The sequence below is a fragment of the Carettochelys insculpta genome, chromosome 14, assembly GCF_033958435.1.
Source record: "Carettochelys insculpta isolate YL-2023 chromosome 14, ASM3395843v1, whole genome shotgun sequence".
NCBI lineage: Eukaryota > Metazoa > Chordata > Testudines > Carettochelyidae > Carettochelys > Carettochelys insculpta.
Genome location: NC_134150.1, coordinates 45,599,897 through 45,617,149, shown reverse-complemented (window position 1 = coordinate 45,617,149; position 17,253 = coordinate 45,599,897). Strand labels below are relative to the sequence as shown.

Sequence of the window (17,253 nt, the reverse complement as noted above, 5' to 3'; positions counted from 1 at the left end):
GGGAGAGTGCTTACTACAATGGTGAGTTTTACCACTTGATCAGCACTCATTCAGGCTTGGGCTTGTTCAGAATTCTGCTAGCAAGGAGTTCTATGGTACAGGACCCCAAGACACTCACTAAGCAAGATCAACTTCCCTGCTAAGATGGCCGCCTGTCACCATCCCTGTTCTCTCTTAGGTAGGGGGCAGGCTAGACAGTACAAGTTTCCCTTGAGGGACTGTAGGACTGCACTGGGCAGCTATTGTATCTCTGTTTCTCTCTCCACCCAACAATCTAATTTTCTTGCCTCAATAAGGCAAACAACTCTGTAACTCGATTACCGTTTAATAGAGACATCCAGATCTTTTAGGCAGTCCACAATGGTGCTTCTGTGCCGTTGTACTGCATTGTGATCTGTCTGCACAGTCTTCAACAAAGATGTCAAAGCTACATATCTGGGAGAGAGTGGGCAAAGAAAGAACACCACATTGTTGCCAGTCATTCTGTTTTGCTATAAAGTAAAAGGGTTTAGTCTTCTGCTGCATTGGGACAGAATTTTTCCAGTGCTATTGGGAGCAAATGAAATTCTGCCAGGCTGCTCTCCAACCCATCCAGAGGGGAGCTTCCAATCAGAGGAACGGATAACTCCTTACCAAAGAAAACGCAGCTTCACTGGCTGCTGCAAAACAAGTGCATTGTCTGAGGTATTCCAGGAACCTGAATCTGTTTATAACTGGGTTGTAATAGCTTGCTGTAGACCTGCTGGCTAGCAAGGAAAGGCCATGATGCACACAAGGGAAGAAACGTGGAGAGGACAAAAAAAAAAAAAAATCACCAGGGCAGTTTAGCTGCTCTGCCCAAGTAATGTTTCCCAACACTTGCATCTGAGAACTGCTTCTGCAGACTCTGAACACAGCAGTTCCCTGTGTCTGACACACACCAGGTACTTACCTAATATTTTTGTCGTTATTTAACAAGAAACGGCCTAGGATGTTAATGGCTAACACCTGCAGAACAGAAAGTTAGGGAAGGTTAGTGATCAGAGCACACTGCTGATCCCCACCACTGCTTCATGAGCCTTCACAGTCCTTCAGTGACTTTGCATACAAAATTTCTAAACCTAATCACAGGGGTAGCATTCCTGGCACTGACTGAAGAGAGAGAGAGGCAGGAGTCATGCATATGACTCTGAACCCATACTCCCCCTTTTTAAGTACATTGCGCCTCTGGGAGAAGGCAGCCTACCCTGCCAAGGAGCAATCTCACTGACAACATACAGCAATACATGCTAAGTCTTAGAACAACTGTGCACGCTTCAGCTGTGGAATAAACTGGCTAACCACTATCTACAGCTCCCCCTCATATATTCCAAGTTATGTTTCCACCTCCTTGGCCACTGCATGCAAATTACAAGAGGAATATATTATCGCCCTCCAGAAGCTCAGGAAGAGACATGTTCTGGCTTCACACATTATGCTACCTGGTACTTTTCTCATTCCCTCCCTCATCGTGCTACAAGCAGTTAACTTCCAGACATGGCTATTTGTACCACATCTGGCACAGGTTCTCCATTACCTACCTGTTCCAAGACCAAGTGCCAAAAGTCAGTTATTCTAAGAGAGTTACGTTGGCCATTAGGAAAAGTTTCCTATCAACATAGCTAACCACTAGAATAAGTTACATACAGAGGGTGTATGTATATACATACATACAGAGGCTGTGGAGTCTTCATCACCAGAGGGTTTTTTCAACAAACATCTGTCGAGGTGTTCTATATCAGGGTGATAAACTTTTTATGTTGGGCCCCACTTTTTGTCCCTGCAATTAGCAGCCATCACCTCCCCAATCTGTCTAATGTAATCTGAACTGATGGAAATTTCGGTTATGTTCGTATAAAAAAACCTTTCAGCACGTGAAAGAAAATAACTATAAAATGTAAAAGCTGTATTAATAGGTATAAAAATGTGAATACACATACATAAAGAAGAGTAAAATATTTCAACATTTTTAATGAGCTGCATGATCCTGAGACCCTGAAGCCAATTGTGCTGTGCCTCCCCCCAGGAAATTTCACGTTCCCACCCCTGAGGGAATCTCCCCCCCACTTTGCACACCCCTGATCTATATGATGTTCAGTCCTGCCTTCTCAGTGCAAAGGGCTGGATTAGATGACACATCGAGATCCCTGCCAGTCCTGTATGTCTAGGATTCAACCAATTCCAGTGACACTTAGAGCCCTAAACACTAGGTATCAGTAACCGATGAACTCAGTTTTAGGCCATTGTCTGACTAAAATCATGTGTAATGGTTTAGCATCATACGTCCACTAGGAAAACCACTGCCTGCCTTAGCCCCAAGAGATGGGCTCCTCTTAATCAGTTACTTCATCTCTAACTTCTGTGGTCCTATGAGTTTAAGTGGTAAGATCCAGGGTAAAGGCAACGTACTCGCAGTCCACTCTCAGACTTGATGTCCATAATAGTCAATACAGTTTCATAGAGGATGGCGTTACCCACGTTTTTACTTGTTTCTGTATTAGTGGCAACCTGGAAAAAAAAAAAAAAGTAAGGTAACTTCCCATGCTTTGCCAGGGTCTGCACCACCCAGCGCCCTACCCAAATCCCTCCCCCATTTCTGTGCAAGAACACTGTCCTCCCACTTGCTCAGCTTAGTGGCATTTGCCAGAGTAAGTCACAGCCCTCAGAAACACATACTTGTGGTGCAGGGAGCTGAGGCTCACTCTGTAGCACAAAGGGATGCAAGTATGAGGATCAATTTAGGCTGAATATCAATGTAAGCTGGCAGACCTCACCTGTGCAAGTATGTCATTCATTGCTTCACTTGAGTCGTCATCACTTCGCCCCAGAATTCTTAGCAACCGCAAGATTCGCACCTAAAATACAAAAGCCAGACAATTAAAATCACATCTGGCATATAGCAACTGTATGCAGTAGCCACCAGTTAAGCCATGGGAGAGTGCAGAGGACACAGATCAGATGCTGATAAATATGGCAATTAAATCCCAAGATGCTCTGCTTTAGAGCAGAGATGGAGAATTTGAACTGTTTTCCCTCAATGAGGTGTTTCCCAGATGCAGGGCACCATATTATGTTTATACCTCCATCCTCCAGTCAGGTGTGCTCCCACCAAAACAAAGCAATGAATACATATAAAATAGGGATAGCTACTAGCTTACTCCTCCTGCCATGAATTCACACACTAGACAAGGGAGTCAGAAACCAAGTTCCAGACAATGCACTGGAGACAGAGCTACCCAAGAATTTCACTATCAATCCTTACCTGCAGGAAGGGGTCACTGATCCCAGACACGTCATGCTCTGGTGAATAGCCAGACATGATAAGGTTCTTTAGAATACGAACTAGCTGGGGTACAAGCTGTAAAGAAGAGTAGAGTAAAGTAAACTCATAACACTCGTCTTCCACACTTTTGAAGTAAAGATCCAAGAACAAGTCCTAAAGATCAGTACACACAGACATCCACACACATTTCTGACTGTGAAGGCTGTATTCTCTGACCCCTGGCCAGGATATGAACAGCAGACTATACAGCTGCTCAGAAACCTAAGCCTACTAGCCTAGAGACTGATACAAAAGGGAAGTGGTCCCCTGCCATTAGGTGCTGAAATAAGAGAAGGTGCTGGCCTTTCGCAGGATGCAGCCGTAAGAACGGCCATACTGGGTCAGACCAAAGGTCCATCTAGCCCAGTATCCTGTCTGCTGACAGCAGCCAATGCCTGGTGCCCCAGAGGAGGTGAACCGAAGACAATGATCAAGCCATTTGTCTCCTGCCATCCATCTCCCGCCTTCGACAAAAGCCTAGGCACCATACCTTACCCCTTGTTAATAGCCATCTATGGACCTAACCTCCAAATATTTATCAAGCTTTTTTTTAAACTCTGTTAGAGTGCAGGCCTTCACAGCGTCCTCTGGTAAGGAGTTCCACAGGTTGACTGTGTGCTGTGTGAAGAAAAACACAGACCTTAGACCTAGTGTTGGTGCACTTTCATGCCAGCTTCTGCTTGACTTAATTTAGATTCTTCAGAAAAACAAGCACCTGCAGCACCTTAAAGACTAACAATTTTTGTATTAGGTAGTGAGCTTGGGTAATAAAACCCTGGGTCATACCCAGGGAAACTTATTACCCCATAAATAAATGTGTTAGTCTTCAAGGTGCTACAGGACTCCTTGTTTTTTGTGAAGCTACAGGCTAACACAGCTCCCTCTCTTAGGTTCTTTCGGGCAGGGACCATCATTTCTTTTAATTGTAAGGAGCACCCGGCATAGCACGACCTTGACCCTACTTTCAGGGGGCAGGAGAGTTTTAGGCATTCCCACTACAGAAACAGACATCATTATGGACGTTCTAACTTTGCCACTCTTCTATAACTAGCTGCAGGAAGGAGATTTGTCTCTTCCTGTCTTCACACACTCAAAAGGTGGAGAATTTCCATTGTTTTACCTTACACCCATCGTCCATTAATTGGGTAGAACTCCCAGTGAAGAGATTCCCACGGCCTACCCACCTTCTCCTCCTGCTGTTGCTGCTTAACAGCTTCCCCGCACACCAGCAGCAGCATGAAATTCACCTGATTTTTTTTTTTTTTTTTTTAAAAAAGGTTTCACTTCTGCACGCACAGTTCTGGACAGTAGTAGCAAAACTGACCATAGCTGTGCCAATTCGCGATACTGTGGATTAGCAAAATTCCAGTATTCAGAAACAGCACCAGAACTGTCCACAAATTCAGGAAGGCAAAACTCATCTCTTCCAAAGTTCACATGAAGAATGTTTTTCTTTTCAAGACTGAAGGGCTGACACTTTTCAAAATGACAGCTGTGGTTCTGCAGAAGTTGATGGCACTGATTCCAAGGGCCATCTCTTCTCTCCCCTCCACCCCACCTGGAAAAGTAACTCTATCAGGACTGCATATGGCAGTTTTTTAAGAGATAGGTTATTTGCATGAGACAGTTTGCCTCATTTTCCGCTAGCTTGTGAACTGATAGTCATGGGTGTCTCACCCATCCATCCACCCACCACAGGAAAGGTGTTCTAGCTGTAAGAACATTGGGAAAATGGAAGAGTGTCCTAAGAAGTCATGGAAATTCCTTCATGGAGGTTTTCAAAAAAGAAACTATAGACATATGTCTTGGATGGTTTAGACCAGGGATGCCCATCATATGGTTCACCAGAGCATTTCACAAGGCCCACAGCCTGCTTCAACACAATAGACTAATGCCTGATACCTTAGTATTTTGTCACGTATAGCTCTTTCCAGTTTACACGAGGGAAGTCAAAGTTTAACTGGTATGGAATGAAGCAGGCCCCTGCCCACCAAGTGCAGAGGACTGATCCAGCCCTGCAGGGCAGCCATGGGCAGGACCACTCTAGCTGGGCCGGAGTAGCACCACCCACAGTGGCCCTTGTGGGACAGGGGCTGGAGCAGCCCCCTGGCCACAGAGGGCCAGCTGCTCTGGCCAGCTGGAGGTCCCCTGCTCAGCGCACCAGAACTGGAGCTGCTTTGGCGGGGCTGGAGCGCCCCCACCTGTGGCATGCTCAGACTGGACTGCTTCAACTCTGCTGGAGTGCCACCCCCGCCACCGGTGGCAGTCTGCGCAGGAATGCCCAACCAGGCCGACACAGCTGAGGTCCCCAGGGTGCTAGGAGAGGGACGCTCCAGCCCAGTTGGAGCAGTGCATTTGCAGAAGGGGGCTGCTCCAATCTAGGTGGGCTGGAGTGGTCTCCTCAGCTGCCCTCTCCACCCTTTTAATTAATGGACTGGTTAAACCTGATGTTTGAAAACAGGCTGGTATAGCCATGTGATAGGATGACATTTCATAGGGGCATGATGCTGCACATCTCTTCAAGTTTCATTCCCTCTAGAAACAATGTTCTCTTTTAAGGAAAAGTCTTGACCTGCTTGCCAGAGTAAGACCTAATGCTTGTTAAAGCTGGTGGATCGTCAGGTAAATTAACTAAAGACGTGAAGAAGTAATCTTTCAATCTTACAGCTGACATTAGCTGAAACAACCTAAGAAACAAGCAGACAAACGGAGTCCTAAAACATGCCGGAGCTGACTGTCCTGCTGAGGCAGATTGAGGGCCAATTAAGAAGCAATGGGTGAGTTGCAGGTGCGATGGCACGGGCACACCTGGGAAGATTTCTCTACCACATTAGAACAGTACCAGGTTTCCTAACCTTCTACCTCTTTGTATACAGAATTAGCACTGTTTGCCCTCACGTCTGACTGCAGAACCTTCCCTGAAAGACACTGCTGCCTTCCTTCTCTACAGGATTAACTACTGCTGCTGCAGCCAGACCGCTATTATTCCCCTTGAGAGACCTGCCAGAGGCTAGCCATGACAGAGTTTTCAACTGACAGAATTTCGATCAGCAACAAATTTGAGATGTAAATCTTAAGAGAACTTGCCAATAGCACAGGGTTGATTTACATAGGCACAAAAGTTTTATAAGAACATATATGAGCAAGCAGTTTTTAAAAAAAGAGTAGCCAGTACTCAGCTGGCTTCCTGCCCCTAGCCCATCCTGCAGCTGGGGCTGCTGAGGAGCTGGTACTTAGCACCAACAAGTTCCGGTACAAAAAAAGCACTGTGAGCAAGGTTTCCTGGAGCAACCTCTAGCATTTCTGTGATGCTCTGCAGGAAACATTTCTCTCCTTAAAGTTCTTGAGTCTCCCTTCCACTCCCTCTGGAGCACTGCAGCAATGAAACTTGAGTATCACTGGAGGAGATTGCTTCCCCCCTTCACATGTCAGAGGAAAGCAAGACTCCCCCCTCCCCAGCACAAAGTGCAGTTGACTGGGGTGACGTACATAAACATTTTTGAGACCCTGTTTTGCATCTTCTTTGTTTTCATACAACATAAGGTACCAAAACTGACTCCACAACAAACAAAGGCAGTAGATGCCTGTGCCATTCTGCCTATCCTTGACAGACTCACAGAAAAGATGCACAATGGATCTGTACTGTACAGTGCAGCTTTCTGAGCCCACGTGATATTTAATGGTCTATGCTCCACTGCATCTGTCTGCTTCCCAAGGCTGCTGTACCCACTCCAGTGATGAGCAACTTTCCTAACCCACACCCCTCTATGCACAGGAGTACATCTGAATTACCCAGGGCTATTCCACTTTGCCAGTGGGAAGTAAAACCCACCTCGTAGTAAGAAAAATAGATTAATACTCTAAGGCAATCAGACTTTTAAAAAGAAAAGCTACCTAAATTTCTCAAACAAGGAAGGAAGAGCTCAGGATAGGGTCACAGTTTGGGAGAAGCCACAAATGAGATCCAGGGCTGCCAGAGATATGGGAATGTAAAGACAAGACAAAAACTGGACCACAGTGAGTCTGTTAGACACATATAGGATGGCTAGCACATGGCATTAATCACAATTGCAAAGTTAGTGCACAGGCCTCCACAGAAGCTACCACAGAGCGAATGAAAGCATGCACCAGCTTGAGAAATTAACGCTTACCTTTTCATTCTAGCATGCAGCAGGAGTCCAACCAGACAAAAAGGATAAAACAGATGAAGCAGTATTAGAGACAGCTCAGTGTCATACTATTCACAGCATAAAACACCAAAAGAAAGAAGTCTAGAAGAAAGCACGACCAGAAGGAGGCTCTGGGACACGAAGTCACTGGACTTGAATCCTCTCTGTTCTCCCCAGGACACAGTCACCTCATAGGTAGTGACAGTGATGGGCAATGGTGCAAGATGACTCCACTGCTCCAATAATATTTGCCCCAGCTCTACCACATGCAGCTGGGAACAGGAAAAGCCCCTCTTCCAAAACCTCAGCAAAGGTGGGGGGTGCTTCTCTGAGATCCCTGCTTGCAAACCTAGCACTCGCTGGAAGAGTTTGTTAGGAGCTATAACACACAGTCATGAGACTGCTCTTAGGATTTCTCAATGGAGCATCTAAGAAGTTGCATTTTACTAGCTCAATTGGTTCCCAATTCCTCCTTTGCCCAAAGGACGCAGACCTGTACACCAAGAACACCTTCCACATCATTCTGGAAAGAAATCTATATAACACGGAGTTATTAATTAAAGTAGGAGAAAGAGCAGGAGTTATTACAGCAGGCAGTGACAAGAGGCATGTGCTAGGACAGTGTGCTAGAACACAACACTACTGCTGGCTCTGAAACGCCTGTTCACCCTGGCAAAAGTACCCCTTACTATATGTTGTGTGTAATGTGGACATGTTAGCTCTATTTTAACTGCGGCATTTGGTTTTTCACTACCAAATTAAGTGTAAAACTGTAATAAGGGAAGCCAAAAAAGGTTCTGAGGAACAGCTAGCCAAAAGCTCAAAAAGTAATGACAAAATGTTTTTTTAAGTACACTAGAAGCAAGAAGCCTGCTAAAAAAACCAGTGGGTCCCCTAGACGATACAAATACAAAAGGAGCAATCAAGGATGATAAAGACATTGCAGACAGACTAAATGATTTCTTTGCTTCAGTCTTCATGGTTGAGGATGTTGGGAAGATTCCCAAACCAGCATCGTTTTTGGTGGGAAATGAAACTGAGGAACTGTCCTGGATTGAAGTGTCATTAGAGGAGGTTTTGGAACAAATAGATAAACTTAATGTTAACCAATCACAGAGACCGGATGGGCATTCATCTAAGTGTTCTGAAAGAACTCAAAACGGGAAATTGCAGAACTATTAACACTAGTTTGTAACCTGTCCTTTGGATCAGCTTCCGTACCTAATGACTGGAAGATAGCTCATGTGACACCAATATTTAAAAAGGGCTCTAGAGGTGACCCTGGCAATTACAAACCGATAAGTCTAATGTCAGTTCCGGGCAAACTAGTTGAAACAATAGTAAAAAATAAAATCGTCAGGCATGTAGAACATCATAATTTGAGGGGCAAAAGTCAACATGGTTTCTGCAGAGGAAAATCATGTCTTACTAATCTGTTAAGAGTTCTTTGAAGGGGTTAAACATGCAAACGGGGAGATGCAGTGGATACAGCATACTTAGATTTCCAGAAAGCCTTTGACAAGGTACCTTGTCAAAGTCTCTTATGTAAATTAAGTTGTCATGGGATAAGAGGGAAGGTCCTTTCATGGACTGAGAACTGGTTAAAAGACAGGAAACAGAGGAGAGGCTTAAATGATATATTTTCCAAATGGAGAGGGATAACTAGTGGTGTGCCCCTAGGGTCAGTCCTAGGATCAATCCTGTTCAATTTATTCATGAATGGTCTGGAGAAGGGGGTAAGCAGTGAGGTGGCAAAGTCTGCAGATGACACTAAACTGTTCAAGATAGTCAATACAAAGACAGACTGTGAAGAAATTCAAAAAGATCTCATCAAACTGAGTGATTGGGCAACAAAATGGCAAATGAAATTTAATGTGGATAAGTGTAAGGTAATGCACATTGAAAAAAATAACTCCAACTATACTTACACTATGATGGGGGGCTAATTTAGCTATAACTAATCAGGAAAGAGATCTTGGAGTTATTGTGGACAGTTCCTTGAAAACATCCAGGCAGTGTGCAGAGGCAGTCAAAAAGGCAAATAGGATGTTAGGTATTATTTAAAAAGGGATAGAAATAAGACAAGGAGTATCTTAGTGCCCCTATATAAATCTATGGTACGCCCACATCTTGAATACTGTGTACAGATGTGGTCTCCTCACCATAAAAAAAAAAGAGAAGTTACTCACTTGTAGTAACAATCGTTCTTCGAGATGTGTTCCCATGGGTGCTCCACAGCAGGTGTCGGGCTCACCCCAGCGCCGCAGATGGGAATTCTATCAGTTTCCTCTGGATCGCGCATGCACCGATGCGTGCCGCTCCCTCGCGCGCCCTCGGTCATGTGCGTGATCCGGTCCCCGCCAGTTCCTTGACCAACCGCCCCGGATGCTCCTGAAAAACACCGGACAGAGATCCGAAGCGGGGAGGATGGGTGGGTAGTGGAGCACCCACGGGGACACATCTCGAAGAACCATCGTTACTACAGGTGAGTAACTTCTCTTTCTTCTTTGAGTGGTCCCCATGGGTGCTCCACAGTAGGTGACTACCCAGCAGTAACCCCAAGTAAGGAGATGGGTACTCGATTCATGTGCAGCTTGCCCTTGAGAGGACTGCTGTCGACAGATGGGTATCCTCATCGAACACCCAATGCAGGGCATAATGCTTGGCGAAGGTGTCGTAGGATGACCAAGTCGCCACTCTGCAAATGTCTTTCAACGCAATTCCCTTGAAGAAGGCCGTTGATGCCGCCACCGCTCTGGTGGAGTGAGCCCTGGGCAGGTCTAGCAAAGGGGTCTTTCGAAGCTCGTAGCACAGTTTTATACAGGACACAATGTGATTTGAAATTCTCTGGGAAGAGAGGCCTTCCCCTTTCGACCTGGGAGCAAGAGACACCAGAAGCCTGTCCGTTTTCCGGAAGGGCTTAGTTCTGTCTATGTAAAAGGCCAACGCCCTTCGCATGTCTAGGAGATGCAGGCGTGCCTCCTTGCTGGAGCTGTGAGGCTTCGGGTAAAATGAGGGTAATATTATTGGTTCGTTAATGTGGAACTCCAAGGAAACTTTCGGAACGAAGGCTGGGTGTAACCGTAAGATCACCACCTCCTTTGAGGATACTGTGCAGGGCAGCGTTGCCATCACTGCTGCAAGCTCGCTCACCCTGCGGGCTGACATAATCGCAAGAAGGAAGGTCATTTTCATGGTAAGTAGGCGGAGGGGTACCACGGCTAATGGTTCAAAGGGTGGTCCCAATAGCGTGTGGAGTACCAAGTCCAAACACCATGACGGTGGTAGCGGCTTTTGAGGAGGGTACAGGTTTACCAACCCCTTCAAGAACCTTATGACGATAGGATGGGCGAATATGGTGGGCCCTTCCTCTTTGTGTCGAAAAGCTGATATAGCTGCGAGGTGGACCTTTACCGAGGATAGAGAGAGCCCGTCTCATTGAGGTCCAGCAGGTATTCCAGAATTACAGTTATAAGGACGTCAAGAGGAGCTAACTGCTTGGAAGAGCACCAGGCGGTAAATCGTGTCCATTTCTGTTCATAAGTCCTCCTGGTGGAGGTCCTTTGGCTACACTCTAAGACTTGTCTTACTCCCTCCGTACACGTGCCCTCTAAGGCGCTGAGCCATGGATTAACCATGCCTGTAGGCGGAGTCCCTGAGGGTGCAGGTGCACTATGGACCCCTGAGCCTGCGTGAGTAGGTTCGGCACTACCGGTAGGGGGAGTGGTGGATGATCCGACATGCGCAGAAGCAGGGGAAACCACTGTCGTCGGTCCCAGCTTGGAACTATGAGTATCATGTGAGCTCTCTCCCTTCTGGCTTTCTGCAGAACCTTGTGGATAAGTGTTGTGGGGGGGAAACACGTAGAGTAGAGGGCCCTTCCATGAGATCATGAAGGCATCCCCCAGGGACCCCCGCCCTATTCCTGCTCTGGAGCAGTACTGAGGGCATTTCTTGTTGCATTGGGTGGCAAACAAATCGACTTGGGGAGATCCCCCAGGTGCGAAATGTGTGTCGTAGCAGGTCGGAGCGGATCTGCCACTCATGCGTGAGTGCAAAGCACCTGCTCAGTTGATCTGCCTTCACGTTGTGGGCGCCCAGCAGGTACGAGGCTTTCAACGTTATGTTGTTGGTAATGCACCAGTTCCACAATCGGACTGTTTCTGCGCATAGCGCACAGGACCATGCTCCTCCTTGTCGATTGATGTAAAACATGGTGGAGGTATTGTCGGTATTGATCCCAACTACCTTGCCGTGCAGGTACTTCCAAAAATGTCTGCACGCATTGAACACTGCTCTGAGCTCCAGTATGTTTATGTGCAGTGTCTGTTCCGCAGGGGACCATAGCCCTTGCGTCACCTTGCTGCCAATGTGCGCTCCCCATCCTATGTGGGAGGCGTCAGTTGTAAGAAAATGGAAATTTGTGGTTGGTGGAAGGGTACTCCCACTAACAGGTTCTTGGGATCTGCCCACCATGCTAGTAACTTCCGTACCTCCGTCGTGGGCGATACTACCCTGTGGATGGTATGGGCTGCCGGTCTGTAAACGCTCGCCAGCCAATGCTGCAGGCTTCGCAAATGTAACCTGACAAATGTGGCGGCAGCAGGCATGTTAGGATCTGCACCGCGGGGGTGTACATCATGACTTGCACCAAGGATTTGATGGTGCAGAAGCGGGCGTCGGGCAGGTATACTCTTGATGCAATAGAGTTTATGCGCGCCCCCATGAACTCTATATCTTGCATGGGTTCGGTCTTTGACTTTGCAAGGTTGATAACTAGGCCCAGCGAAGTAAACGTGTTCACGCTGATGCGTATCATGCGTAGGACCTCTGCCTTTGAGGCCCCTTTCAGTACGTACTTGTCCAGATATGGAAAAATAAACACGCCCTGCCTGTGCAGGGAAGCTGATACCACTGCCAGGGTTTTGGTAAAGACTCTGGGTGCTGAGGATAGGCCGAACGGAAGAACCCTGTATTGGAAATGCTCCCCACTGACGTGAAGCGGAGGAAGCATCTGTGTGCCAGGTGAATTGTTATATGAAAGTAAGTGTCTTGTAAGTCGAGGGCTGCAAACCAGCCTCCGTCGTCCAGTGCCGTAAGTACGGAGGCAACTGTGATCATCCGGAAGCGCTGCTTGTGCAAGTATCGGTTGAGGCCCCATAGGTCCAAAATCGGCCTCCAGCCTCCTGTTTTCTTCTCCGTTAGGAAGTATCGTGAGTAAAAACCTTTTCCTTGGAATTGTTCCGGTACTCTTTCCACCACCCCTATGAACATGAGGTGATCTAACTCCTGCTTCAGCCTCACCTTGTGAGAAAGGTCCCTGAGAAGAGGTCAGGTGGGAGGTTTTGGTGGTGGTGGTGACTAGAAGGGGATCATGTAACCCGTGGCTATAATTTCCAGCACCCATTTGTCTGTTGTGATGTTTTGCCATTGGGAGTACAACGGTTTGAGGCGATGATGGAACATGAGGTGAGCGGCATTGAGCGATGGTGTTGATAGTGCAGTCCTCGACATACCCGTCAAACTTGCTGCCTCTGGGCTTGCCCCGAGGTTGTGCGACTTTGTTGAAAACGTCACCTGGGGGCCCTGTATTGTTGCTGCTGTTGATGGCACCCTTGGTCATAACCTCGCTGATATTGTGCGTGTTGTGGTTGGTAAGCGTAGCGCCTTTGCTGAGGATAGAATTTCTTTTTCTTGTATGGAGGAGTGTAGATACCCAAGGTCTTAAGTGTGGCCCTCGAATCTTTGCTAGAGTGGAGGACCGAGTTGGTTGATTCTGCAAACAGCTTTTGCTTGTCGAAGGGAAGATCCACGATCTTCGCCTGTAGATCTCTGAGGATACCAGACGTCTGGAGCCAGGATTCCCTACACATTACCACTGATGCGGCTGTTGAGCGTGCCGCTGTGTCCGCCACATCCAGGGCAATCTGAACTCCCGTTTGCGAGGCCGTGTAGCCCTCCTGGAGGATTGCCTTTAATGCTGGCTTCTTGTCCTCCAGGAGGGAATCCATGAGCGAGGTAAGTCTAGAGTAATTGTCAAAGTTATGGTTTGATAAATGTGCCGCGTAGTTTGCCATTCTCAGTAATAAGGTAGAGGAGGAGTAGACCTTTCTGCTGAACAGCTCTAATTTCTTAGCTTCTTTATCTGACCCCCCTGATTTGTACTGAGGCATCTTTGACCTCTGTTGGGACGATTCGACCACCAAAGAATTGGGCTGTGGGTGGCTAAACAGGAATTCCATGCCCTTGGCTGGGATGAAGTATTTCTTATCTGCCCTTTTATTCGTAGGTGGAATAGAGGCTGGAGTCTGCCATGTGTTAGTGGGTGACTCCATAATGGCTTCGTCCAGTGGGATAGCGATTTTAGATGAAGCCGGGGGTCTCAAATTTTTCAGGAGTTTATGATGCTTCTCCTGCACCTCTGCTATTTAAATGTCCTGCGTGTATGCTACTCTTTTGAACAGCTCTTGGAATTGTTTAAGGTCATCCGGAGGGGAGATGTCCCCGGGGACAACTGCCTCATCTGGGGAGGATGAGGAGGAGCCGCTAGGATAAACCTCCCCCAAGTCCTCTGGCTCCTGAGTTCGCTGATATGTTTGCTCCTTTGTGGGCTGTGAAGGAAAGTCTTGGATCTCTGGACCTAATTTCCCCTGGGACAGCTGCGTTCCTCTCCCAGAGCGATAGTGTACACAGGGGTACTGGCGAGGAGTCAGTGGGGATCTGCCCCTGGATCTAGACCTCTGATGTCTGTGTTCAGTATGATGAGGATGGCCATAACAACATGGACAAGGGCCTAGTGATGGAGACCTGGACCACGATCGGAGTGTGTACCTATGATGTCTGGGAGAGCGGGATCTCCGTGACGACATTGATAAAGGTGAAGCTGGTTTGTGATAGTACTCATAGGGATCCATGCCCAAAACGGGTGAAGGTGGCCTGAGCCAAGGCAAAGATGGTTGGAGGAGCAGAGAGGGAGGTCCAAAACAGGCCGGTGGAGTTGCCGCCCGGTGATGCGGCGTGTGTATTTCGGGGGGGGGGGGGGGGGGGGAGGGGGCGGTGCTGGGTGATAATGGCATCACAGACATGTCTGGAGATGGACTGAGGTGCCGGGTTTTGGCTCTAGCTTTCCCCCGCCCCCTCCTGTGCTGGGGATCTCGGCCCCGCTGTCGGTGCCGTCATAAATGGTGCCGCATGGGTAGCTTCCTCCGGCGCCGCTGGGCCCCGTGCTGGGTGCCCCTGTGCCATCGGCGCCATGAGAGCCAGTGCGGCGTGAGGCGGCGCCGCCAATTCCAGTGCTTGCCACGCTGGCGCCTGCGGCACCATTGGTGCCAACTGCTGAATAGTCGGAGGCCCAGCCCCGGCCACGTGCGCGACCACGCTGACGCTTTCACCAGCCCGCGGTTTAGGGCTCTGTGTTCCGCTTGTCCTGCTCGCTGAAACCGCTGGCAAGGATCAAGCCAGGGAGAGTTTCTTCTTCTTTTGCACAGAGGGGGTCAAAGAAGCCGCCTTCCTTTTGTGCGATCCAGAGGGCCCTTCTGTGTGAGGCTTCTCCCGCGGCTCAGGCTGAAGGGCCTTATCAAACAAGATCATTTTGAGCCTCATCTCTCTGTCCTTCCTGGCCCTGGCTGTAAGCTTAGTGCAGTGTGAACACTTCTGGGTAACACGGGACTCCCCCAGGCAACAAATGCACTTACTATGCCCATCAGAGTCCGGCATAGCCTCGCGGCATGACTCACACTTCTTAAACCCTGAGGAAGACATTGCGGTGAATCTTTACTGTTAATAGGGTACTTAGCTGCTAATTAGTGCGTTCTACAACACAAACATTTACGGCCTTCAGGGTAGCGGATGGCTTAACCAGCCCTCTTTGTCCGCTCCCCTTTCCTCTGTTCCTCTTCTCTCTTACTATTTTATTATTTATTTATTTATTTGCTGCTTCTTTCTAATTTTTTTTGTATAGTAGTAAACACAATGAGCTAACAAGTAGAATTAACTATCTTATCTGTCTCAGGTGTTAGCGCCGGAGCGGATTCCGTCTGCAGCAGTTGGCGGCTGAGAAGGAACTGGCGGGGACCGGATCACACACATGACCGAGGGCGCGCAAGGGAGCGATGCGCATCAGCGCATACGCGATCCAGAGGAAACTGATAGAAGAATTCCAATCTGCGGCGCCAGGGCGAGCCTGACACCTACTGTGGAGCACCCATGGGGACCACTCGAAGAAGAAAAAGAAAAAAAAAAAAAGATATCCTGGCACTGGAAAAGGTTCAGAAAAGGGCAACTAATATGATTAGGGGCTTGAAACAGGTCCCGTATGAGGAGACGCTAAGAAGATTGGGACTTTTCAGTTTAGAAAAGAGAAGACTGCAGGGGGACATGACAGAGGAATATGAAATTATGACAGCTGTGGAGAGAGTGAATAAGGAGAAGTTATTTCCTTGTGCCTATAATGCAAGAACTAGAGGACACCAAATGAAATTAATGAGTAGCAGGTTTAAAACTAATAAAAGAAAGTTCTTCTTCACTCAGAGCATAGTTAACCTGTGGAACCCCTTGCCAGAAGAGACTGTGAAGGGTGGGACTATGACAGAATTTAAGAAAGAGCTAAATAAATTCATGGAGGTTAGGTCCATAAAAGGCTATTAGCCAAGGGTAGGAATGGTGTCCCTCGCCTCTGACTGTCAGAGGCTGGAGATGAATGGCAGGAGACAAATCGCTTGATCGTTGTTTTCGGTGCACCCTCTCTAGGGCACCTGGCACTGGCAATTATCGGCAGACAGGCTACTGGGCTGGATGGAGCTTTGGTCTGATCCAGCATGACCATTCTTATGTTCTTAGTCAATCAGTGTTGGTAATCGCTGGTTTCATCACACACATATACAAACCTCTGAAAAAATATTTTCATGGATAACTGAAGTTTACAGAGAGGCAAAGAAAGAAAAACATGCTGCTTGTGAACTAATGGGAGTTTGATTTAAGGGAACTGCTTTGTATATTCTGACAGCTAAGAATGACCATACTTGACAGGCTAATGATCCAGCTAGCCCAGCAGCCTGTCTTCTGACAGTGACCAGTGCCAGGAGCTTCTGAGGGAATAACCAGAACACGACAATTTATTGAGTGATTCATCCCCTAGTCTGCTCCCAGCTTCTGGCTATCAGAGGCCTGGGACATGGAGAACAGAAGGTTGGACACTGGCCATCATGGCTAATATTCATTGATAGACTTCTCCTCAAGGAACTTTCCTTGTTCTTTTTTGAACTCAATTACATGTTTGGCCTTTGCAATATCCCCGGCCACATGCTGACTGTGTTGAGTGAGAAAGTACTTCCTTATGGTACTCTGAAACTTGCTGCCTAATAAACTGGCTTTTGTGTTATGTGAAGGAGAAAAATAACACTCATTTTCTCCACAACACTCATTATTTTATAGACCTCTGTCATATACCCTCTGAGTCGTTTCTTTTCCGAGTTGAAAATTCCCAGTCTCATTAATCTCTTTTCATATAGAAGCTGCTTCATAAAACTTAAATCATTTTTGTTGTCCATCTCTGTACTTTTCCAATTCTAAAATATCTTTTTTGAGATGGGATGAGAACTGCATGCAGTTTTCAACATATATGCACAGCGTGGATTTATACGGTGACATTATGATATTCTGCATTATTATTTATCCTTTTCTTAATGGTTCCTTAACAGTCTTACCATTTTTGACCGCCAACACACATGCAGCAAATATTTTCAG

At 47.3% G+C, this 17,253-nt stretch overlaps 1 protein-coding gene across 2 annotated transcripts in view; it reads right to left on the bottom strand.

Moving 5' to 3' along the window:
* The window catches only part of AP1G1 (adaptor related protein complex 1 subunit gamma 1), a 126,601-nt gene that overhangs the window by 39,576 nt on the left and 69,772 nt on the right, over positions 1–17,253 (bottom strand). For both annotated transcript variants that reach the window (XM_075009218.1, XM_075009217.1), the window contains exons 7-11: positions 3,281–3,376; positions 2,793–2,873; positions 2,428–2,526; positions 932–987; positions 322–435 (exon numbers count right to left, since the gene is read on the bottom strand). In XM_075009218.1, the coding sequence (XP_074865319.1) occupies positions 322–435; positions 932–987; positions 2,428–2,526; positions 2,793–2,873; positions 3,281–3,376 (446 nt within the window). The remainder of the gene's footprint in view (positions 1–321; positions 436–931; positions 988–2,427; positions 2,527–2,792; positions 2,874–3,280; positions 3,377–17,253) is intronic.